Raw genomic sequence first — 26520 nt, 5'->3', positions numbered from 1 at the left:
TCATTATCCCCACTTGAAAGATGAAGAAATTGGAGGTCAAAAGAAGTACTGTGCCTTGGCTAAAGCTGCACCAAAGAGCATCAGTGACAGAGCCAGGATTATCAGAAAATAGGAGTTCTTGTCTCTCAGTGGGATCAGCCCATTAGACTTTAGGCACTTTACATGCTTCTGTGCCTTTACATGTATCTGTAAGGATATACTTTACATCACTTTACGGGGATAGACTGAAGGGTTGCTGTTTGCCTCCTGGGGAAGAAAACACACAAGTGAGAAGTTTATGAAGATGCACAGCTGTGACCTACTGGATTTATACTGGAGATAGTAGAATAAGCACAGGGACGGCAGTAGGAGATCACTGGTTCACTGTATGACCTTGGGTAAATCAATGCATGTCTCTGTGCATAAGGGTCCCTCTATAAATTGAGGACACTAATGTTTAAAGTATATAACATGCTTTCTGTGCTGTGCAAATGCAAAATATTACTCGATATTTATCATTTTAGCGCTTTCTGTAAAAGAACAGTGGCCCAAATTATCAAAAATCCACACTCAGAAATACCTGTACATAATCTGTGGATGCATTTTTGCATCTGCAGTTCTGAGGTTGGGCATTTACAAAGGATAACATTTTACCAGAGAACACTATAGAAATTAATTTTTGTGCCAGTTCCGCAAGAGCCAAGGTTTATTACTTGTCAGCCTTCATTCAGAATTCTTCAGTGATTCATAATCCTATTCTTGAATGTCTGAGAACTAAAAGGTCAATTTACAGTTGTCAATGCACTTAACCTTACATACAAGGCCTTCGTTAGTGCTTTAATGTTGCTGTAATTGGCAGGGATCACGGGGAAGCCTAAGATTTGGTAAATAGGAGGAAAGAATATTCAAAGTTGACAAATTTGCCCTCAGAGGATGTTGTGTGTAATAAATGTCAATGATATTAGATCAGAAATGTCAGATTTATAGCTAGCGCTTTCAGAGGAAATGCCATTGAAATTACTGCTGTACCAGCCCTGACCCTAATTCTTCCTGACAGAGATCTACAAAGAGGTAGGCAGGGGAGTGGAGAAGATACCAGGTGGCTTGTCCACTGCTGGCATGATGGACAGTGTCAGTTTTTTTGTGGTCATCACAAACCTCCGAGTGGGACAAAAAGGAAAAGGCAGGAGAAAAGAAGCCTGATCCAAAGGAAATAGTAATGCTGCTGTAAAGTGCCTCTCCTCTCTCAGCATCACCAGCTACTACTAAGAAGCATGGTATATTTGCAGGTCTCTCTGCAGTTTCAGTTTACATCCATTATTCCATATGGATTTCATTACCTGATTGGCATAATGGTCACCTGGTAGGCCTAACATTTAATAAATTCCCTATATTCCATGCTATCACATTTCAATGTCACTTGAAAGCAGCCTGCATAAGATCCAAGAAATAGAGTCCTTGGTATTTACATATTCCCTTTTGATACTCATTCCCTGTCCCATGTGTCCCCTACCACAGCCACTGAATGGCCTCACATCAGCAAGGAAAGTTCCTTTAATACAGGTGGTATTTGCATAATAAAGAGTCTATCCATCTCCAGATGTGCAAGAAATTTATGGCTGCAACCTCCATTAAAGATGGTGGGAGTTCTGAGCATTAATTTTTCTTTCACTCAGGGAACAGGCCTCATAGGTTTACACTGAAGGATGGCCTCAAAGTATTTCAAATGTTAACTTTGGCCTTTTATATTTGCCAGTCAAGAACACTGAAAAACCTGACACAGGTCCCTTAACAATTAATGGGAAGTCCGAGAAATACTTGGTCCACAGACCTGCAGACCTGGTTTAACAACAACAGAACAGAGGAAGGCAAAAGGAATAGGAGTCCTCTCTCTTTCTGTTCTTCAGGGTAGTGCTAAAATAACCCACTAAAAATAGTTCAATACAAATACAAATGTAGCTATAACAGTAGGAACCCTATTTGAATAGCTAAAGATAAACACTGCCCCTCTCTCTCGCCTTAATAATACCTTACAGAACAAGTTTCTTTTTCAAAGTAGATTCCAAACATTCAGTAATTAGTCTTCACTGCACATTATGGGATAGGAAAACATTAACCCCACTTTACAGGTGAGGGAATAGAAGCCTAGAGGCTAAGCGACTTGTCCAAAGTGACATTGTGCAGATCAGGATTCAAGAATGCCCAGACCTGTGCTCAAGAAACCACACTGAGCTAAACTCACCTCCCTAGTGGCTGAAGTGACACTGCACAAATGTTTTTGGCTACAATCACACATTGCCCATCTAGATTCTTTATGACCGGCAGTACTAGAGCATCTCAGAACTATAAATGAATGAACTTTCCTCTGGTCACTCCTCTTAGATAGGGAAGTAATGTCCCATTTTATAGATGGGGAAACTAAGGTAAAGTGATTGACTTACCTAGAGGGTCACCTAGAGAATCTGTGACAGAGTTAGGAACTGAACCTAGATCCTCAACATCTCAGTCACAAGACCATCCTTTGTTCCTGTGCCCAAAGCATTTGGGCCTGACCTTTATCCAAACCCTTAAATCTACTGTAACAGTTTCTGAACTTCAGACAGTACAATGTGTTGCTCAAGATCCTTTTTCTTTGGTTATATATGTTTCATGTGTGTAACATATTATGTTGTTATATTTCATTATGGTTAGAATTCATAATATTATACAGCAATCCTTTGCTTTCTTTGGTTGCTGCAGTGCTGGGAAAAGCCCACAACTGTAAATGCAAAAAGAACACCTTCATCAGGCAGCCTGTACTCTATACCAGAGATAGCTGCGTTTCAGTGATCCACTGTATACACAAGGCCAGATCAGAGCCTCCCAAAGGAATCCCAAGGGAAGGAGGAAAAAAACTGTGGCGTTTCCTCAAATTTTTCTGGAGGCAGGTGAGGAAGGTTTTCCCCTTAACGGAAAATATAGCAACTAGTCACCAAGCCCTGAAGATCCTTGTAGATGCCCTGTATCTCCACATACACTCCTCCTATTCCACCAGAGTTGCACTGGCAGAGCTGCCCTCACAACCTCCCCAATGGAGAGTTTCACAGGCAGATGGAGGCTGCCTTGATTTTTTTCTATGTCCGCATAATGGACTGCAGGGGGAGAGGAGAACCGATGCCTGCCCAGCCAATGGCCCCCTGGCCCTGCCCTTCCCCAAAAGGGGATCCTGGTCCTTCAAAGAGGTCCCAGAAATGGGGAGAAAGAGCACTATGGAAGCAGCTCAGACTCCATGTGAGAGGGGCCAGATCCAGAGGCAGAGGGTTCCTTCTCAAGAGGACCGCTGGGGTCCATAGCATTTTGAGTTCCATCGTACCACTGGTCATTTTTCTTCTAACGTTTTATATTTAGACAGTTCATAATATCAATGATAACCCCTAGGTCAGGCGTTTCCTGACACATTAGTCCAGCTGGACTAAGACTCCCTCAGGCTCTCAACTCCACCAGCTGGTCATTAAGAGCTGGAGATTCCCCAGCCTGGAGAGACCATTCGTGCTTCCATAACAACAATAAACATATGCTTAGTTTATACAAGAAATCAAGCATGTCCATTTCTTCAGTACATTAAATCCACCCAAACAGGGAGACTCCACATTTGAAAAATAATATCTGAAGTGTCATTCTCAGATTTCAAAATGAAAGGAACATGGATGGTGAAATGACAACTTCAGAGAGCATGGCAAAAATTAATAGCCCTGCTCTACTGTGGGAGGGAGTGCAGTTTAGTGGTTAACATAAGGACCAGCATCCACAAGTTTCTGGGGTTCTAGTCTCAGCTCCACCACCAACTTGCTGTGTGATCATAGACAAGTCACTTAATATTCCTTTACCCCATCTTTCCGCTCTGAAAATTTGTATAATAATGTTAATTTAGCTAACAAGTGTGTTATGGGATTGAAGTAATATTCTAAAAGGGCTTGGAGATCCTTGGATGAAAGGAGCTATAGAAATGCAAAGTATTATATGTAATACCCACCTTACCTCATTTGATGAACACAGGTGATTTATACCTTCTAAACCATTACATTAAAAACCTTTCAGTAAGATCATGCCACAAGAGGGAAAACGTCAATACACAGTCAAGTTCTATTCAGCACATCAGATACCAACAATCATGTAAACTTCTCTCATATTTAATCTGTTAAAAATAAGCACCACCTTTTGTCTCACAAGAGAGCCAGGATCCAATAACTATTTCAATAGAAAAACAAGTGAGGTTTTTTTGGGGAAGTGGGGGAAATACAGGTTTACCAAGATGGCTAACATGAATGGGTCCTCTCAAACGCCGAAATGAAAACACAGGATTGGAATGCATCATGAAAAGAAATGCAGCACGTACACATATCCTGAAAATTAATGCTCCATAGGCATACAGATCCTTAAGTTCCTCTGCCTCGTCATCTCTCTATTCCTCACTGTTTCTGACTTCAGACATCCTTTCTGCTATAGAACCCTAGCCAAAACACAAACTAAATTACAGAAAAGCCAGTGATGTCTCCATTCAGTCGATTTCTTTACTTGCATTTCAGTGTTAATGCACCTTCTGAATAATAAGTGTTTACTTAAATTATCTTCCTTAGCTGATACAGCGAACATCTTACTGATAAGAAACAAAAGCATCAACAAACATTCAAACATATCAGACAAATTATGAACAATGGTTAAAAATTCCACTGGTCATTTCTCTCTCTTACTAGGTGTTTTTCCCGAGATATATGTTCTTCCTCCACCCCTCTTCAATGTATCTGCATTTAGACATAAATGATGCAAGTCTCAATTATTGTTGATGTTTATATGCCAAGTATGCTTATAGCCTATTTTTTAAAGTTGCTTCTTTATCGTACTAATGTCTCAATAATAAAATCTATTGGTGTCTTTTCTAAGGTTAAAAAGAAATGAAAACACAAACAGATTCACAGGCATAAATGACAATTTCCATTCTTTTTGCTCATTCGTTAAGCAGAATGCCTACCTTTCCCAGTAGTCATAATCTGCAGTGATCCTGAGACGCTAATAAAGAGCACTGTGCTCTACAAGCAGCCCCACAGTACATCTCTCAGTAACTTAAGCACCAGTAAACTCTCCACCCCCCCGCCCCAAACGGCTTCTGTGTGTGACCTAGCATAGATGACAACTGCTACCCTACTCCAAAATAAAAGCCTACTCTGCACTCAGCTGAGCTACATTTGTCCTCCTGAGACTTCTTTCATCTCCCTCTTTATTTTAAAAATGTCATGACGTAAGAACAGGATCCAGTAGGATGTTTGTCAAAAAGAAAATCCAGATCACTTTTGCCCACCTTTCTGATTGTTTTCTAGAAAACAAGCAGAGCTACTCTGAGGGATCCATTTATGTCTTTTATATCATGCTCAACAATGTGTTGTTATGAACAACTATCTGTATTGCCATAGCATCTAGGAGACCTAGTCATGGACCAGGACAGCATTGTTTCATTGGAGCATTTTATAAATTCAAAAGGTCATGACAAGGACCTTTATTGCCCTCTCCAGGCCCCAAAGGTAAGGGTGTATTTCTTCTCTCTCCTTTTTCAAGGGAATGCTCAGTCAATTAAATGAATTTTACTTTTTATCACCAAGGCAGACAGATTCATTGAACACAAACCCTAATGGATAATAAAGCATGCAATGAAGTGTGAATCCAGGAAAACACAATGCTGTTTGCTAGTTAAAGTTTCTTGAGACATTACAAAAAGCCTCCCCTTCAATTTTATAATTTCCTTGTTTGCATGTGGCTTGCTACACATGCATACAACATCACAGCTGCAGAAACAAAGCAGCACAGCAAATCTTCCCCTATCATGTCAAAATAGCATCAAGTGGCTATAGTCTATAACTGGAATGGCAGATGAAAGTCTAGAAAATTACTTGTTTTCACCTAATCACTTCCAAGTTCTCAAGATTATTATAAACAAACTGAGAAACAAAACAGGATTCATGCAAACTGTAGTATGGCCACAACAGACTAAACCCTTTGGCTGGGATGGGTTTATTGTGTTAGCTATCAGTGGTGTTATTTTATTATTAATAAACTATTCTATTTTTTCTTTGAAGGGGGATTAAGCAGGCCATTATTATTACATGATGAATGTGTGTGTGTACTGGGCCCCATTCTAAACAGAAATCAATAAACAGTAGCTTTAGATTTGTGTTATTAGTATAAAGTACTCAAAGCTACTATGCTATGGGAAAGGTATGTGGTAAACAATTCAGGTCACAAAAGTATGAACCAAATCCTTTTTGGACCCCTCCTTACAGGTAAAATTCCCTTCAAAATCCATGAGGACTTTGCCTGAATAAAGAGCAAGGGTCACACTGACCCCCTTCTCCTATGACAAACTGTAGAAAGACCACAAAGATTTCCTTGCATGCCCTCAGCTGGCAAGGGTTTAAAAGGTTGTATCCTTCCCTAGGCACCACCCCACTGATTGGTTCAAAGGGATTCCCCCCATTCTGCACGGAAACAGGAGCCATCCATCCTGCAGGAGTGGATGCTGCTCCGCTAGCCCGCCTTCCCCTGGCAGTAGACACAATGACACTGGCTGCTCAAAGGGAGTCCGGCTCAGAGCTCCCCAATGTCATACGGATTTCCACAGAGAGCTGAACCATTCCTGCTCCACCTCCTACGCATCCCTGAGCCCTGCTCCATGAAGTGCCCAGAGCTCAGCCCAAGCAGAGATCCCGTTGGGGTTAGGGAGAGGAGAATATCTGTGGACAAGGTAGAGGTGCACACCCCACCCCCCCCACCCAATGTCACGGAAGAGAAGGGTTATCCCTCCGCACACAGACCAGTGTGGAACAATCTGGTCCTGAGGATGACTTTGAGATTTGGTCTGCGGAGTTTAGATATAAAACACAGTGTTTAATGGCAAACAATATCAGACTGGAATTTTGTAATGATCAATGGGATGAAAAATTATGCATCAGAGACACTGTGGTTCCCAATAGTTTTGCTCGTTTATGACAGGATCATCATTTCCAATCGGTCTATTTTTCTGAATAGGAGAAAATGACTACATTGTAATATTGATATTTTACCTTTAGTCACTGCTTGAAAACATGCTTAACCTGATCCTTTCCGAAACTTGAATTTAGAAGTCTCTCTAGTTGGGGTTTGATCCAAAGGCCATTGCAGTCAACGGAAAAACTCTCACTGATTTCAACAAGCTTTGGTTCGAACCCTTCTAGGCATAAATTCAGGAAAAGCGGAACAGTGTGGATTTCTCGGAGTAAATTAAATCTACATTTATATCTAAGGGCCTCCCTCCATACCACATCCAATTAAAGGCCATTATGCGATGTCATACAAAGACGGCAACTGACTAGGCCTGCAATTATTGGCTCTTTCATGCTGAAAATCTATTTCTCCCAGGGATACAAGCACATCTGCATAATTAGTAAAAGCGGTTACACAAAAAATAATTAACTTGCTGAAAGTTAGAGGCGGAAAAAACTGTAATTTTTGCCTCAAGAGGTTGACTAATTATATGTAAAAAACGAAACAGGGACATCAAGAATCATGAAGAAATCCAACATTCACCTTAGCTCCATTTTCTGGCTCCAAGGCCTTCTGGTAACCTAGCAACATACTTACAAGGCAGCATACTTACAAAGATGAAATCCTCCCCTCTGTCTGCTATATAAATGAAACCCACTTCAAATTACTATTCGGTCCTGCCCTCCTTCCCCTCACACATAACTGTTGTTTTATTCACAATACCATTGAGCCTTAAATCAAAGTCCAGATTCATCAGGAACAATATAAAGTATTTCTCAACATTAATTTGGGGAAATGATGATGAACCACAGTGTAAAAAAAATGCTGGAATTGTTATTTGGAAAAATATATAATGGTTCAAATTCTGATCATGGTTACATTGGTGTATATCCACTGTCTTCAGTAACGGTACTCTAGATTTAGATCAGCGTAACTGAGATCAGAACATATCCCATTATTTTCATAAGTGTTACTAGTAAAATGAATGTCTCCCTATTCAGACCAAAAATGCTGTTTATCATCTGTTAGGAAATGTTGTTTGTTCAAGACAGTCCTAAATGACTTACAGAGCACTTCCCAAAAAGTACTCTCAATATACATCAACTCTCGCTCTAGGGGCTGGTTTCTTTTACACAGACATAAGTGATCTGATAAATACCTCTATATCCAAGTCTATACTATGAGAGCTAAAAGATCAGTTTCAGTTATAGTTTTTCATTGTCTGATTCTCTTGGCCCATATCACCTTCACTGAAAACAATCATTTCCTTTCTGCCTGCTTAATTCCCCTGCACATCAGTATAAGCCAGGCTTCACAACCATTTTCAAACCCTATTATAATTAGCACAGGTCATTGCTCCTGGGTGGCCAGGACTCAGTTACAAACCACCCTGTTAGCCAACCGTATGCTCATAACTACCCACCCTAAGGAGGCCTCGGGCATGGTTTCCAAACATGGCTCTAACATATGTGGACATAGGGGTGTCTGGCCTAACCTACAGTAAATGGCTGGGGAAAACCATATTGTAACTTCATTTATTCTTGCCTGTCTTATAACCATGCTAGCGAGCCATGCTCTAACCCTGAACAATAGGAAGGCTTAAACAGGAGGTGAAATCCTGGCCCCATTAAAATCAATAGAAATCAGTGTTGCCAGAATTTCATCGCTGTTTTTCTAATATGATCATCACAGGAATTTTCTGTTTAGACACACCAACATAAACCACGTTATAACATGCTTTGGGCATAGTGATGTTTAAACATGGTGATTTCTGTAGTGAAGATAGGGACTTACTGTCTTCAAAAATGACATTTAATCCTGTTTACAGGGATCTGTGCAGAGCAGTGGTTTTCAACCTTTTTTCATTTGTGGACCCCTAAAAAATTTTGAATGGAGGTGCAGACCCCTTTAGAAATCTTAGACATAGTCTACGGACCTCTGGGGTCCACGGACCGACCATAGGCTGAGTCCCACTGTTCTATGGTAACAACAACCTTTCCCAGACCCCTTAGACATGGTCTGCAGACCCCCAAAGGTCCGGGGAGCACAGGTTGAAAACCACTGGTGTAGAGAAAGTCTGAGGCTTTGTCTACATGGAGTTTTTTCACCATGACTCTGCTGCAGCTTCCTGGGGGCTAATACTAGTGCAGATGAGCCACTAGTCTGGGATAACTCTAGTACTGACGGAGCTGCACCAGCCCCAGCACATTACCTACCCTGCTCAGATAATACAGCATTTAAACTGCTACCAGCTGATCTACACTCACACACACACGCTACTGCAACAGAAGAAGCTCAGTGCAGACACAGCCGAAAAGGAGCAATGTTCCTGATAATAAGATAGAGACAAAAAGCACTGACATCTACCAGACTCCGAAAAGAATTAGGAGATTCTGGAGGCTGTTTCCTGTGAAAAGCTAGTTTGGGGTATACATTATTTATTACCTTTCCTGTAAACTCTGATGGATATTGATTGTACCTTCTTCGTTCTAAAATCAGGGATAAAACAACCTATGTGGACAGCAAATTTGTCTTTAGGCCACAATGAAACGTGACCAACAAGGCTGAAGACACAAGTCACATTTACGATCTAATACTGTCAACTAGAGGGCATCGGCTGAGCAGAAAGAGTTATTGTACAACGTTTGTTCCGACATTGGATAGAGAAGGGAAAGAGGGATGCTGGAGGCAAGGTAGTTAAGCCAGGGGATGAATCTGCCTACAACACCAAAGGAAATTGAAAAGCCGAGAATTTTCTTCTCAGTTCACTCACCATACACTCTCTCACACACAGATACTTCGCTTATATATATATATATGAGTAGTTATGCTTCCATTTAAAAAACCAGCAAACATATTTAAAGTTGTGGGGGTTTTCTGAGTTATATCCAGGATAAAATAATTAAACAGCTAAAGTCTTGCTCTTGAAATCTGAAACTACTCCATTTTTCTACTCTCCAGCAAAACTTATTCTTAATGGTGACTCATTCTTGTGTTACAAACTATTATCCTAGCCATATAGGGTTGTGACCCATCTGTTTCTCCTCCAGGATTGCCCTCATATTTTTCAGATAATCCACGCGCAAGCTTATCTTGTGGCACATTAATAGGTTCCAAAGCAACTTCTAGTGAAAACAAATCATCACCACCTCACATCATTTCAGTGCAGTGGGTCTATATTGACACAATATGGTAACGTGACATCACAACACCATGATGCACAAGTCTGTCCCATCAAATTCCAACAAGCGGTAGCACTACATGTGACACAACCAGGTGTAATTCCTTTTAAGGAGAACCTACCTTAGACACATCCAGAGTCCACATTAACATCTCTCATTAAGACATAATGGACCACATTCATCTTTTGTCTAAATTTCACTGACACCAATGAAGTTAGATCAGGGGTGAATTCAGCCCAACTTGTCCAGGTCATTCAATAAATTGAACTAAAATGTATAGTAACGTGGTGAACACTGCAATATTTGATAAAGGTGTAAATTTTTCCTTTCCCCTTCTAGATATAGACAAGAACATTGTTTCTCAGTTATATTCTACTGAACAACAAAGAACGTCCTTTATGCTGAAGAAACGTCAGATTCCCCTCCACTGTAAACAAACACAATTTCCACCCTATTCAGCCTAGTGTTTTGCCCCATTCCACCACACAATGAGGTGTGTGATCTAGACCACCATTCCCAGGTGTATAGGAAAAAATATAGCATTTTGGAATGAGCATACAAGTTATTTTATGAATTTTCACAACACTGATAATTCACAAAGAACTGGAGACAATAATATTCTACTCACCACCTGCACCCTGGATCATGTTTCCAGATTTTTGAACCTCATCGAATTTTGTAAAAATTACATTCAACCTGTTTGAAAGTTAAAGAAAATGCATTACATAATGAGTAGCCAAAGTGAATTACTGTGACCCCTGTAACTTAGAATGCTAATTAAGGGACCAATTCTGCTCCTACTGAAGTCATTGGCATTTTTGCCATTGACTTCGATGAGAACAAGATGAGGACCTAATCTATTTTATGTGTAACGTATAGAGACAATATTTGATTATTAATAAACAAGGAGGAACCAGAGAAAAGATGGAGACACCAGGTGGCATACTGTAGGCAGGACTTACCACGGCCTATTATTAAGGTTGCCATTTCCATTACAAAACCCTGTTTCCAGGTGCTTGTAACTTTGCTATTTTGCAGAATTGTTGATAAAGGAAAAGTCTTGGGTTTTAAAGAACATTATTGTTTGGCCTTGACATTTCTTTTCTGTTCATGCCTTGTTTTCACCTTGGAATTTCCATTGTTCGTTAGCCCAGCAAAATATGCCAGCCCATGGAGTTTCATTCTCAGAGAGATTGTGGCAGCCCTTTATGTGGGTGCACGCAGAGGCAGGGAGCGATACTTCAGCTTATACAGCACCCACCCCTCCCCCCACACCACACCTTGGTGAAACAATTATTCTCAAAGCTGCCCTTGGGGTGATGCAGCTCCACACCACTCTTACTTGGTCCAGCGGCTAATTGACGCAATTTGACCTAAAATGTCTAAAACATCCTGACAAGCAAAACCACAAAACTTCTCACTATACCAAACATCCATTACACATAACACACACTGGCTGTAAGCTTGAAGGCAAAACACAGTACAATTCATTGCAGTTCATATTAATCCATTTTACTGACATAGAAGTTGAGGTTGCGAGGTTAAGAGACAATAATATAAATGATCCTTGATGGGCTGCAAAAAGTCCCTTGTTCTAGAGTTTTAGACTGTGCATGTTGTAATGGCCAATGTGCCATTAATCTCTCTTCTATCAATGAGTATTCTAACAACATGCTGAGTCCTATGACAGCCGGCCCTTGGAAGGCAAGGGGAGCCATACCTGGTGGCAGCTAAGGCCACGTTAGTCCTTTGCCAGAAGCCAGAGCACGATATCAACATTTATCAACTAGTTTAAAAATCAGATCTGAATACACTTCTCCAGAATCTTTTCTAGTACTTATTCCATCCTTCGCAGGGACTAGAAGTTACTTAGTGTCTGAGATCACCACCAACAAAAAGGTAAGTGATTCACAGACCAAGGAGAGAGAAAGAGCAGACTTCAGCTCAAACCTATTTGTCTGAGTCTCTGCAAGTTGAACTGTATCTTCTCATCCTCACCTTTAAGACCAGAACAGACTCTGTCCACATCTGTTCTCATTACCACCTACCCACCTTCTCATGCTACTCGCTCCTCCACCTCTGCTCTCTTAATCACTCCCTCGGTCTTCTCTGCCCACTTTCAGCTGATTTATTATGCCTCCCCAAACACACATCCACTTCCTGCTTCCCCTGCACCATACACACTCCCTTTCCTCTTTCATATGCCTCTTTCAGATCCACTTCTTTCTGAAAGACTTCCTGCAATCATTTCCTCTCTCTGTCTCTTTACTACTTGGGTCTGATATTTGGAACCACGTGTTCCACTCAGCTAATCCAGGGCCTGATCCTGTGCAGTGCTGAGACCCTGAATGGGGGAAGTTCACATGCTCAGCATTTAGCCCCATTGGCCATTTTTATGGCCAGATTTTCAAAGGAGCTCCGGATGTTTTCATGATGTTTTTCAATTTGATTGAAAATAGCATCCCAAATTCTCCACAGGGTTGCGCTAGTGTAAATGACAGGAGTATTTAGCCCAGGGAGCTTTCAAATGTGCTTAAATGTTCCCCTGCATTGCTATGAACCAGAAAGTGAAACTAACCAGTTTCACTGCTCAAACTGAATGAGGATCAAAAAGTAAACAAACTCAATACACTGACTTTCATACATTCCAGGAGTTTAAGTCTTAAGGGACAATTATGATAATTTTGTCTGACCTCCTGCATACAAACAGGCCATTCAATTTTACCTAGTGATCCCCATATCAAGCCCTAAAATTTGTGGCTTTTCTAAACTGGAATTTTATTTAAGTTTTCAAAATAATCTAAGGTATTGTTATGCAGACAAGACTGTAATACCTGCAAGACTGTTTGGTTTTTCAAGTGTTGCCAATTCTCACAATTATGTTGTATCTCACAATATTTGTTGTGTTTCTTAAAGCCACAACTCCTGGAAGAAGTGATTAACTGAGAATCTCTGCTTTCATTTAAAAAAGAAGTAAGTTTTTATGGTTGTAGAGAAAAACTTGAAAATATAGCCCAATTGTACTTTAAGGTTCAAACACCAGAGGGTAAATATAAAAGAGCCCAATATGTATATTTTTTAAAGATCTCACAATTGTCACTATTTGGGGTTGGGTAACTTGACTCAGGATTTATGAATGCTTGGGCCTGGCAATGCTGAATGTATGATTTTTATCCTGCCAACGTCCTTTTAACTGTGTGTTCATTTACCAGTCTGAACCAGCTGCTCTATATTCATAGATTCTAAGGCCAGAAGGGATCATTGTGATCATCTAGTCTGAACTCCTGTATAACACAGGCTATAAAACTTCCCCAAAATAATTTCTAGAACAGATCTTTCAGAAAAATATCCAGTTGATCTAAAAATTGTCAGTGATGGAGAATCAGCTGTGACCCCTGGTAAATTGTTCCAATGGTTAATTATTCTCACTGTTAAAAGTTTACACTTTATTGAACACTTCTGCCTTTTCTGCATTATTATTGATAATGCTATCATCTCCATCTAGCAATAGACCAATAGCATTGCAAGGATTCTTTTTGTTCCTAATATATTTAATATACATGCAAGGCCTACAAAGTTCAGGAGCAAGTGACAAAGCAGAATGTTCCAACATAAACTCATTACCACTTGAGTTCCAGGAAACCCACGGATCACCACACTGACCTTCACAGATCCAGTAATACCCCAAACATTCCAAGAAATCTGTTACGTACAGCCAGACTATGCTGTATCCCACAGAATATGTTCCTGGGAGAAAGTCCGGGATATACATCTTAACACACTCAAAATCGCCTTCACCAAACAAGGACTCTCCACCAGAGAAGTAGATCGCATCATGGAACAGGACACCCAAATACTCCAAGAGAACCTACTTCAACACAGAAATAAAACTCCCTCTGACCACACACCCCTAGCTGTCACCTACCACCTCACACTGGAACCTCTACAGAATATCAAACAACTATATCCTGAAAGAAATCTTTCCTGAACACCCTCTTCTGGCCTTCAAACAACCCAAACCTCTCCAATCTCACCATCAGAAACAAACTCCCCACAGACCAGGACACACCAACTCAAAGTGGCACCAGACCCTGCCAGAAGAACGGATGCAAAACCCAGTCATATCTCTACTACTTCAATGATCAACACCCCCCACAACACGTTAGTTTCCCAGGGCTGACAAAGAGCTCTGTGTGAGCTCAAAAGCTTGTCTCTGGGTATGTCTACACAGCAACTAGACACCTGTGCCCAGCCCGTGCCTGCTGTTTCATTGCTGTGTAGACATCTGGGCTTCGGCTGGAGCTCAAGTTCTAGGACACTGTAAGGTGGGAAAGTCCCAGAGGTCAGGCTCCAGCCCATGCCCAGAAGTTTACACAGCAGTGAAACAGTCCCAGAGCCTGAGCCCCGCAAGCCAGAGTTGGCTGGCAGGGACCAGCCATGGATTTTTCTTTGCTTTGTAGACATTTCCCCTCTCACCAACGGAAGTTGGTCCGATAACAGATATTACCTTACACATCTCATCTCTGCAATGTCCTGGGACCAATACTGCATTCATTTGAGTGAGTTACATTTTCTAGGACCTATGTAATGTTTTTTAAATACTTTCCACAGATGCTCTAGCCCCAATCCTGCAAATACTTACATAGGGGCTTAACTTTCTGCAGGTGAGTAGTCCCTATCAACTTTACGCCCTTGAGTAGAGTTAAATGCATACAAAGTGTTTGCAAGACCAGGGCTTAAGGGCTCAACCCCACAAAAGACTGGCATGAGTAGTCCCTCAATGCAGAAATAGAACAAACAGAATGAAAAGAAACCAAGAAAGGCAGAAAGAACGGATATTCTTAACTCACCGAGACTGTGGTAATCCTTTTTTACTGAGATCTGCCCTTACACGTTCACCTACATGTCTGTAAATTTCCACTAGGCTGTTTATTGCTGCATCTCGAACCTAAATAGTAAAGAACATGTTTAATAGAAATTAATCAACTTTTTAATTTTTAATAATATTTCCTAAGATAAGCAAAAAAAAAAGCATTGTATCCATTTCTCAGCCACAATAGTTCCCATGATTTTTTGCATAATAAATAAGAATAATAGCACTTATGTAGTGCTTTCCATCCACAGATCTCAGAGGGTGATAAGTATCATTAGCCTAATTTCACTAATGAGGAAATTGAGGCACAGAGCGCTGAAGTGTCTTGCCCAAGGACAGATGGCAAGTCAATGGCAGAGCTGGGAAATGAGCATAAGTCACCAGCTTCTGTGCATGCAGTAAGTCTGCTCAGCCTTACAAAATTCCACTCACGTAATCATCTAGGATGGGTACAGTTTTTGAAGGCTAAATATAATGTACTTTTTTTCTTCTTTATGACCATCATGATAAAGGTGGATGAACAGATTTTGTACCTGTGCTAATAGATCAACACAACGAGTTTGTAAGATGGCACTAAATCAGGAGAGGCACCTGTTTGCATTATAATTTTGTCTGTGTTGGTCTAACAGCATGGAGGGAAGAAGCAATTTTGATATCAATTGCGTAAAAGTCCTTCCATGTCAAGAAGTCAGGAAGGCTCAGTAATTGAAATACTTGACTTTCTGTTCTTCGATTCTGTACAGACAGACCAATCTCCTAGTGAAAAATAAAACGCCACAAAACTACCACTGCAAAATGGCCTTGGCTATAGGCTACCTCCAGACCTGTGATATAGACACAGACCATGTTAACCAGCAAGGAAAGAGTCACACTGCCACAGACGTAGATGTAGACAGAGGACGGTAAGAGAGTAACAAAACCCCTAGTATCTCTAGTACAAAACCGATTTCAGTACGTTAGCACAGCAGCACATCAATTATACCAGCAAACTATTCATGATTTTACATGCTCTGTGCTGATACTGTTAATGCGAGGCAACTGGATACCAGGGCAATAGGTGGGGATACACCAAGGGGATGGTCTAATCTAGGCAAAGCCAGGGTAAAAGACTGACTTGGCTTCCTGGCAGAATGTAGAATAAAAACTTTGCATGTAAAACAGTATTTCTGATTTGCAAGAGATGTGCTCAGCAGCCAATTTAACTATATCTCCACCTCCATGAGCAGAGGAGACCCAAGCCCAGAACAGGGTATGCCACCGCCCTGTAATGTAACCCCCTCCCTCCATCAGGCTCTGCAGGTGGTGAGGGTGCGCTTAGGCAGACTCCTGCAATCCCTCCCCCGCCCCAAAGTTGTGGGAAGAAATGCCCACCACTAGTATCAACTTACCCACACTCCCCCTCCCGTGTGCCAAACACCCCCCACCTCAAGAGGGGGAGGTTCAGAGGCAGCAGTGGGTGGGGGAACCCCTGACAGCATGGCTGCAGAAGTAATATTGCTGAGGAGCGCCCAGCGCACTCAGCACCTATAACTGCTGCTCACACTTGTCTATCCCCATCCTTCCACTGCAGAGCTTTCCCCTAGTGGGGTCTCTGCTTTCTCCCAGTCCCCCAAGTTCTGGTCCTCGTGCCCCAGGTGCTTTTAACCATTTTCCTCTGCCTCTGTCAAGTCCATATCTCCCACTGTACATTCATCTCTTCCCCTCTCCTCCTACCTAGCTCCATATTTCCCCCTCTCAGACCCTCCCCATATGATGCCCCCTCATCCCCATGGCAACAGGCAGGTGAAGCACTGTATTGCAGCACCACCTACGGGCAGGGCAGGAATAGTAGCCTGGTATGGACCCTAAGATATCTCCGTCCCTGCTGGCTGTGCCCTGGACGAAGGGCAGCCCTCACATGGCAGAATCTGTGCAAGCTGAGGGGCCCCTCTGTGGCCCTCCCAAATTCCTTACTCAGCTGTCTGCCCCTTCAACTGCCGCTGCGTCTCTGGGCGCAACTGCCCCTCTCGTCGGGTTCTGGAACCAAGGCCAAATTCAGGCTCCTACCGGCCTTCAACATTCCACAGGAGCTTCCCTTTACACTTCGGCCCCAGGGCTGATGGATGTGACTGCACAGGACTGGCAGGCGGGACATACACTGGGGAATCGCCTCTGCTCTCAGACATAGGGATCCTCTAGGCCAACCAAAGTCATGGGCCAAAGTCAAATGAAGGCGGTGACATTCACCCCAGGCTTGGCTTTCAATTCCTTTAGGATCCCTGATCTTTTAATCTTCAAACCTTCGCTGCACTCCCCAGCAGGGTGCACTGGTAGAAAGGACTCTCGAGTACTTGACACAGTCAAGGGCAGACTCTTATTCTGTCACACCCGGTTTCCTAAACAGTAGAGGAGCATTGGTGTGGACACCAGAGAGATCCTCATACTCTGTCCCCCTTCTGTGCCCCCTGGTGTCAGCCGTCAAAAGAACAGTGAGAGAAGATTGGGCAATGACAAGAGGACACTGATGTGGGAGATCAAGTTAGGAGGAATCTCCCATAAGCAGAGATCCATCTATCCATCCACCACATAAAGGGATGCATACAGCATGGTGTACAGATGATGCATTCTTGGGACCACTAAGGGGGTATGCACCTTGCTGGCCAACTGAGGAGGTTATTTTAATCCCAGTTAAAGACTGAGGAGCTGCAGTGATTGCTGAAGGACAGTGTATGTGGAGTGGGACAGGTCCCAAAACAAGATCAGAAGTTCTCTCTTTTTCTTGGACAAACCTTCTTTAATGGGTCACTATCTTTACATGTGCTGTAATTAGGAACTAAAATCCAGGGAGAGCATGGGGCCTCCTGTAGAACAAAGTTTAAAAGGGTAGACATGACACAACCCAATCCATCTAAATAGAGAATATGGAGGCGAGCATCACATGCTATCAGCCTGAGTTATAGATAGCTGCATAAGACATGAGTTACCAGATAAAGCAAAGCCTGGGTGAGTTGGCAGGATCGTCTCAAGCCAACAAACAGAAAGCTAACATATTGCACTGCCCACCATCCTGCAGCAGTACCGTTAGAGTAAGCTATTGGTAGGTTCACGAACACGTCAGGAATTCTGGGGCTTTCTTTGAGGCCTGTGACATTGTAGGGGTAGCAGGAGTTAGCTGAGACCCCATTAGACCTTAAAATAAGTTCTCACTACAGGAAGCTGAAGAGAGGCCACCTATCCGGCTACAAACAAGGGAAGGATGTGCAGAGATCTCGTCCCCTCAGCTGAAGATTCCATCGCTGCTGCCTGTTCCCCTTAGAGATGATGAGGGGTATGAAGATTCCAGAGCAAGCACCTGAGGTAAAGGCTTTCATAGCTAGGAGGGGGAGCAGGGGACGGGAGACTGTAGCTAGCACAGGTGAAAGCATGGCTCCAAAGGGATAGGTAAAAGAACACTGATGCTTCCTCTAAAAAGTCACCAGGAGAAACCTGTGCTTTCTGAGGAAAAGTCCCTATAAAAAAACCTACAGCCTAAGCCCGCAACCCTACAAATACTACTTATTATTTATTATTTGTAATAACATAGTGCCTAGAGACCCAGTCACGGACATAAATGACTTTATGCACATGAGTGGTCCCACTGAGTTTAAAGGGATGACGTGTGTAAGGTTACTCTGATGTGTACATGTTTGCAGGATCATGGCCTCAATTAGTATTAATGCCATACAAAATGAGGTTACCAGGGGGCAAACACAGGTATAAAACTTTGCTGTATCAATAGTGGCTTTTCTTTATTTGTAATATCACAATTTAAAAAATGCTTTTAAGTTTTTTATGTTAAAATCCTTTAGATTCTTGCCCTGGATTAGAATAGCCTAAATGCATATAACTAAACAGCCATAACAAGAGTTTACTGGGATAAGGGAAATTGCTACATGATCACTCAAAAACAGCATTAGTTTAAAAAAAAAAAAAAATCTTCTAACTGGAAAAACAGAACACTCACTCAACAACACAACTTGCATCTGTGTAACAAAGGAAAACGAAATAAAACAAAAAAACCCTGCACATTTCCCTGCTTCTGCTATATCACATTCAGCCAACAGAGGACAGTGTTGATCAACTTTCTGCTAATGCAGCTTTACAACAGTAATGCAGAAGGAAAACAGCTTCTGAGGACAGGGAGACAGAGAAAGAAGTCTTATCCGATCACAAGGTCCACCCCCCTTCACGCCATCCCGCCTCCTGCCCCACCCCTGCAGGGACAGGATCTAGGTCCTTATAGAGGAAGCATCATTTATTAAACAGACAGTGCACTTGATCTTAGCCAAATGCGTTAGTTTTGCACCACTGTGAAGATTTAACAAGATACCGAGGCAGAGTAATGTTTGATTGGGTTTGGGGGTATTTTGGTTATTTTGTTTTTGTTTGAGCAGCCAGGCTACTCCTCTCCACCCCACAAGCACTGTCTTGGGGAGACTCTGAAGAAAAAGGGGGATAATTAGGAAATTCATGACTATGAGATGTATTGGTGCCCAGTTAATAGGAGGGCATGGAGGAGGAGGCGGCGGAGACGGACTGCTCCCTTCACATGCTTGCTGGCTGCTCTAGCAGTGCACAAGAAAGAGGGAGAGACAGTGTGGCCAAACAGTCACAGCCTACGCACTGAGAGTCCTGGAGCCCATTTCTCTCCCCTGCCACACTGCCCACCAGTCCATCCCCTGGCCAAGGTTTGAAAAGTCAGTCCTGGAAGGGAGTTGGCTCCCCATTCCCTCCTCCTCTTTACTACCTCTCATGGGGAACCAGCCCCTCCTCTTAGCCCCTTATACCATCAAGGGGAACTCTCTCCCCCACCCAATTCCTCCCAGTAGTTGGGGAAGACCTGCCAACTCAAGAACCACAGGGCACTCATTCTCCAACCAACCCCCAGCCCAACACTACCCCACATCCAACCACCCATCCACAGCCAGATACCACAATCCACCTGCTACTTTGAGAACAGCTACCAGGTAGGGGGAACATCTAGAGGAGCATCCATGAAGCAAGGGGAAGTGAGAAGCATGGTGTGCTGGGAGCAAGGGAGGGCAATTTCCAATGACTGCGAACCAGGAAGTTGCCAGTTACTGCCTTATATAACAGCACAATCTTATTGCCCTGTCCCTTGCCCTCCTTTCCCATTTCCTACTTTCACTTGCTGTGCCTTGTTTCAAATTGGACTGTAAGTTCTTGGGGGCAGGCTTTGTCTCTTCCTGACCTTAGCAGAGCACCTAGAGAAATTGGACCCCCATCTTTTTCAGGCTGAGGGGCACTACCGCGATAGGAATCAGTTTAATGGAGTTGGGAGAAGAAACAAGGATGAACTTATTGGATTCTCTGGGGCAGAAGGGAAGGAGGATTTGTTCACAGGGAACAGCACTATTTTTACACAGCAGGTTGGAAACGTGTCACAGATTTTGGTGGGATATTTTTTGAGGAATCTCCTTATAAAAACTCTGGCAGCACATCATTACCAATTCCCTGGTTAGGACATTAGGTCAGTTCCTTACTCCCTCTCCCCTCAAACCAGCTCTTATAGCACAATGATCATTCAGCACATGGCATTAAGCAAAGACAGACTGGACTCATGCATCTCTCTCATATCTGCTCTTGAATTAATTCAGATGGCCACAGCTCCAGTATCCCACGCAACTCACACTGCTGCGCAGAGAGTTAACTACTGTCATGATTTCAGTCTTTTAGGATTTGTCTCTCATAAAATATTCTGGTGACACCCGTATAAATCCAGAGTAAATCCAATGAAATTGCTTCAGATTTACCATAAAGTCACTGAAAACAGAACAAGGCATGCCCTAAAAATCACATTAATGCAAAACTAAACCAGGGCTTTTCGTAAATGTTACAGTTGCAAACATCACCAACAGGTGGTACTAAACACACACAGTCAATCTACCCCTCAACATTTAGAGACCTGCTTATTGTGTGTGGCAATCAGAGCCCTCTCCCTACCGGTAAATATGGAATTTTAAGAGAGAGTTTCACAAAGACTTACCTGGCTGTTTGGATCTCCAAGCAAGTTACATATATGTGGCACAATCTTACTCAGTGTTAAACTCTGAGCTCCGGATCTAGGAGAAAAGAAAGTGGAGAAAGTGCATCGGTGTGAATTTGTTTTGTTTTTTTAAGGTAAAACACTCTGAACCAAGTAACCCGAATCTACGACAGGTCCTGACTTACACGTTGAGGGTTGCAATAAGGCAGAGGCAAATCCCTTCTCTTGTCCGGAAATTCTTGTGTTTGAATCCTCCCAACAGTCTATCCCACACGTACTGCAGAAGGAAAGAAGAAAAAGAGAGGGGGTGAGGTTTGCTTTTCCAGCTGAGGCACAATTTATCATCCCATGGGTTTAAATATAAACTCTGTGCCCACACACAAGAGGCTAGGATTCACGGGTGAGGGCTACAGAAAGACTGTATTAATTTCATAAAGTGACTAAACTTTCATTCTTTGTTGGGCCTTTCAGTAACTCACTGCTAGCTAAAATAACACTGGTTTACCAACACATAGCCGCCAACCCCCAAGACACAACATCTATGACACCTCTGACTGCCCCTCCTCTAGCAGAGCCCTGGCTCATGCTCACCGATGAACCCAGCTGTGCCCCACCTTCACTTACCAGAGAGCTCTAGGCTGCTGCGGAAGCACAAGTATTATCTAATGAGCATTTAAACAGTGGGGGATGCTGTGTCCAACCCTGCCTTTCTTTCTGCCCTAAAAATCTTGGGACAACTCAGAAATGAGGAGAGACAGGGGCAAGGCTCAGAAACTGATGCTCTCCTGGACAAACAACCAGAGCTGGAGAGCATGTTTACATAGCAACTTCCATTTCCAAAGATCCCAAAGCATCTTTCCAAACTGTACATGTGCATCACCACTGAAATGGGGTAGAGTTTTAATAACAACTGTGGGGGAAAAGGGAAAATCCTGGCCAGGGGCAAACCCTTCATTTTACAGAAAGTACCAGAGGATCATTAACATCAACACAGAACAGAAAGGACCTGGATTATAACAGTAGTAATCTGAAAGATTCACGTAAGTAAATAAGTAAATTATGTGGGACTCAGTGGATCTAACTCAGAAGAGAGATGAGTCAATTTCACTCTCCTAGAATTGGAACCTAAGGTTTAGAACAATAATAAACCATTCCTCCCAGATCTAACTGCATCTGGTATGAACATGATCAATTCTCCATAACCACCCTGGGAAATTATCCTGTGAACATGGAGACAATGAGCCAATTAGCACGCATCCATTAGAGAAGGTAAGTTTATGGCAGGTCAAAAATACAGATTCTAACGTAGGTACTTTGTGAACACACGCACACGCAGTGTATTCCAAAGGATTCATTGCCATACCTGAGGATTAGTAGCTTGTTCCATAATTTTTAGCAGCAGAGTCTGATCCTGCTCTCGCACCGAGTCTTTAGCATCTCCCAGCCTGTCTAATAAACTTGGCAACACTGGAAAAAACAAAACACCAAAGTCTATCAGAAAGAAAGATAGAGTATCACAGTTAAAATCCCCTACACAGTTAAAATCCCCTACACCTATACCCACACACCTACACACACACACCAGCAAAACAGAGAGGATTCTGGGACATCACTTCTGCACAATGCAAAAAAGTGTGCACCCACTCACTTGTCTGTGACCTGATCCTGAGAGGTGCTGAGCACTCATAATTCCTATTGATGTCAACCTCTCAGGACTGAGGTCATGCCAGGTTTGCATTAATTAAGATGTAATCATTCTGACAGTGACATTCTGTGACCTCTGTGAAAGAAAGAAGGGCGAATGTAATGGCACGGGACTGCCTTTGTAGCACAGGCCGACAACTAAGGCAGGAAGTGCTGCAGAGGCAAACTGCTCTCCAGAATGAGAATCAAGTTCATGAGGCTATTCATGGAGCTGTGGAAGGGAACCCAGAGATCTCTCGCAAATAAAACACAAAGTGTTCACGAAAACCACAGGGCGTTGAAAACACACTAATGGTTCCCCTGCTTTGCAGACAACTGTGCAAATTCACCAGATGCAGATTTGTACTGAACCAGACAGTGCACTCTCCAACTCAGCTGGTTAAAGCCAAATCCTCCATAGAATTTAGGCTGTGCTCATGTGACTAGGTTTTGGGCTCTGCGGAGTCCATAGAGGATGAGAGCATACATGGCAAAAACAGAAATCAGCATAGAGGCTAACCACTTAGGGCCAGAGACTGTCACTTTTAACTCATGTTGGCAGAAGTTGTGAAGTACCAGTCCGAATGATGCAGCCTCTGTGGTATATGCAATGTTAACAAAATAATTCAGATTAGCAACAATGGACTGCATTTCTGCTTTTTCATTACAGCCAGGTAACCTCCTTTAAATCAATGAGGCTGCAGAGGTGTGACTGAGGGCAGAATTTAGGTGAATATATTTCAGATGGGCTAATGATCCCTTATACTTTACCTGTGCCTATCTGAGCTTTAAAGCGATCCTGTAACCGTGACACTAGTGCAGACAGGATGTCCATCCCCAGCAGAACCACCTGCAAATACACAACAAAGACAACACGTTAGCGTGGACCTAGTCACAAAACATCAGGATAGGCAAGACTGAAGGGGCTTCCCTGTAGCAGCAGCGCTGGAATACATGCACCCATGAAAGAGAAACAAATTGGTCATGCATCATGTAAGGAGTTCCCATTGCAATGTATTTCAAATTATTTCAGTGCAACGTTCGCCATTTAGACCTGTCCAGCATAGAGCATGGCCATAAAGAAGATTACTTACCTACCTCACAGGAACAATGAGAGGATGAGGGATTTTTAAACAAATTGCAACCCAGACAATCAATCATTATAATCACTTTCATGGTCATGTTCTTAAATTATTTATTATATATATGTGCAATGTATTATGTCTAATTACTAATAAATATACAAATAATGTATATTAGTTATAATTTATTACTAAATAATGTATAATACAACTGAGTTAATTGATTTTATTATCCAAGTTTAGAAAAAAAAATTAATCTAACAGCAATAAATAGGGACTAATTAATGGATTTTGTATTAAAAGTATTTCTGTCTACAGTGTAAAGGATGTATGTTTACATCATGATTTTTTCTTTATCATTTATGGTATCCCTTTAATAAATAGAATAGTTTTAAATACATTAAGAGATTGTGAAGCTCTTTGAGATGTACTGATGAAAAGCACCATATAAGAATTGGATATCATATTATTATTTGAATGCGCTGAATAAGGAGTGCAAGGATTAATTATATTTTGCAAAGTGCTAAATAAATGTTAATTAAGAATAGACAATAATACCTTGTATTAATATTAATAAAAGGTTACACAAGTGCAACCTACAATAATTAATAATATTCTCAGTACCCTCTCTTAGTACTACTTTGCTAAGCATAACAAATAAGTGGTAGGCAATAAATACTTTGTAAACTGCTTTATGCATACTAAGTTCGGTTTGCAAAAAATTCTACACCCCTGCACCCCCACTCACTTAGGGCAAATACAATACCATTAGACTGGGGGCTTGGTTTGTGTTCTGTGTGGGTCTGGTTTTATTAGCTCCATCCTAGTACAGGGCAGGTGACCTTTCCTAGCATTTAGTGAAGCTGGGTTAATTTTAGATCATTATTTATTACTATCCTCCGCTCCTTCACACAGCAGCCGAGAGCAGCACACACAGGTGCCTTAGCCGCGTTGTTCCCTTTTCCCCATGTGGGAGACGCGTCACGCACTGCAGGGCAGCCTCGCCATCAGCATATGCAAATAGCCACGCTGGGTGGCGCAGTGCACTATGGGTACAGTCGTGAAAGTCGGCCAAACCCGTATTAAAAGGGGGTCAGCGGCCATAAAAACGCCAGCGGGAGGCGCGGCAGCGTACCGGACCGCATCTCCGAGCCGGGCTGCGAGCGAAGACAGCAGGCGCAGAACAGGCGGTCGCCATAACCGAACTAGCCAGCCAGCGTCCCTCCCTGCACTCCCCGCCGACTAGCTCCCTAACCGTCCTTATCTTGGGGTTGCGCTACTGTTCAATGAACGGCTAGTGAGAACAGTACTGCTAACGCCAGCACAACACTACAGCGCCCAGAAGCTTCGGCTTTCATGTGGTGCAATTTTTGGAACCTGCTGCTTACTGCACCCTTCTAATCGTTGTAATGACAGTGTAAACGGGCTGTTTGAGGTGCGCTACCGTTCTCCGTTTTCTCTTTCCTATTCCCCTTCTCCACTACAAAGAAATGCAATAAAACTCTGTAGATCCCCAGCCTCGCGCTCCTCCCCCAGTCTTGCTTTAAGGGGGGGGGAGGAAGGGGAGTGCAACGGAAAAACACCTTCCTTTCCCTTCCCGTTTACATGAAGTGGTTAGAAAGAAAAGCCGCTAGATGGCACAACGATCGCTGGTAAACGCTTGCTGGTCATTTTAAGATCGAACCGAAGTGCATCTACTTAACTTACTCTTTTTAACTAGAGTTTGAACATTCCACCTTAGCACGTCATCAAAACAGTAATCAGCAATAATGCTCCCGGCCCTGACAGCAAGACACACGCTCTCTCTTCCCCTGCTAAACTTGTCTCTTGCAGTGTTGCAAAAGCAAGAACAGTGCCGGATTTCCAAAGATAGCAAAGGGATGCAAGGCTGAGTTATGATTGTTAGGAATGTTTAATTACACTGCACTTACATTTATTACACAGCTTCCTTAACAGTCCTCTTTGCAAGTCTCTTCTTGCAGATTTCCTATTCCAGGGCAATACCTTAAATTAGACGATGCTGCCTCAGCATTTTACCAACTATGAAGCCCAGGTACATTTGCTTGTAAAATGTGATAGAGAGTTTGAAAAATCAATCTGAACAGTATTCCAATGTAATATGAAGACTTTCCCTCAACCTAGAGAGCAAAAAGTTTCCCATAAGATACACAAAGGGCAAGGATGACAAAAGAGAAGAGATGGCTATGCTATGATAATGAAGTGATGTCCCCATTACATCAGCATGTGTTACTAGACACTTCAGAATGAAAGAGAAGAGGTGTGTGTGTGTGTGTGGTTGGGGGGGGGAGGGGGTCCTTGTTTTTTAAATACACTATCTAGTCCAGTGTTTTGCAATTTCTATACAGAAAAACCAGCCAGGCTCCATATATATCTCTGTGCCTGTTTTTCACTCAGTTTCTCATTTTATTCCAAACATGGGTCTATGGAAATCATCATGCAAAGAACTATAGCCAACACAAAATATAAATGTGTGCATTCGGCTCTCAGTAAAGATGGACTTTATTGCAAACTTTATTATACGATGGTGTATGCTAATAAAAACCTCCATACATTTAATCCTTCAATCACCATTTTTCACATAATTTCATTTTCCTCGGCAGTCACTGTAGCTTATGCTGTTATTGC

The 26520-nt window shown here is 42.4% G+C and overlaps 1 protein-coding gene and 1 non-coding gene across 8 annotated transcripts in view; one reads left to right on the top strand and one right to left on the bottom strand.

Moving 5' to 3' along the window:
- CLASP1 (cytoplasmic linker associated protein 1) overlaps window positions 1-26520 on the bottom strand; it is a 246209-nt gene that overhangs the window by 149794 nt on the left and 69895 nt on the right. For all 7 annotated transcript variants that reach the window (XM_067549649.1, XM_067549648.1, XM_067549650.1 and 4 more), the window contains exons 3-8: window positions 23564-23642; window positions 22473-22576; window positions 21295-21386; window positions 21110-21185; window positions 15062-15159; window positions 10840-10907 (exon numbers count right to left, since the gene is read on the bottom strand). In XM_067549649.1, the coding sequence (XP_067405750.1) occupies window positions 10840-10907; window positions 15062-15159; window positions 21110-21185; window positions 21295-21386; window positions 22473-22576; window positions 23564-23642 (517 nt within the window). The remainder of the gene's footprint in view (window positions 1-10839; window positions 10908-15061; window positions 15160-21109; window positions 21186-21294; window positions 21387-22472; window positions 22577-23563; window positions 23643-26520) is intronic.
- On the top strand, window positions 25128-25252 carry LOC137154267 (U4atac minor spliceosomal RNA). Its single transcript, XR_010920187.1, has one exon. It is a non-coding gene; the product is annotated as a U4atac minor spliceosomal RNA (small nuclear RNA).

This window comes from Emydura macquarii, unplaced genomic scaffold, assembly GCF_026122565.2.
Source record: "Emydura macquarii macquarii isolate MOO-44397 ecotype Brisbane River unplaced genomic scaffold, CSIRO-AGI_Emac_v2 contig_1253, whole genome shotgun sequence".
Lineage (NCBI taxonomy): Eukaryota > Metazoa > Chordata > Testudines > Chelidae > Emydura > Emydura macquarii.
This window is presented reverse-complemented; position numbering and strand designations above follow the sequence as displayed.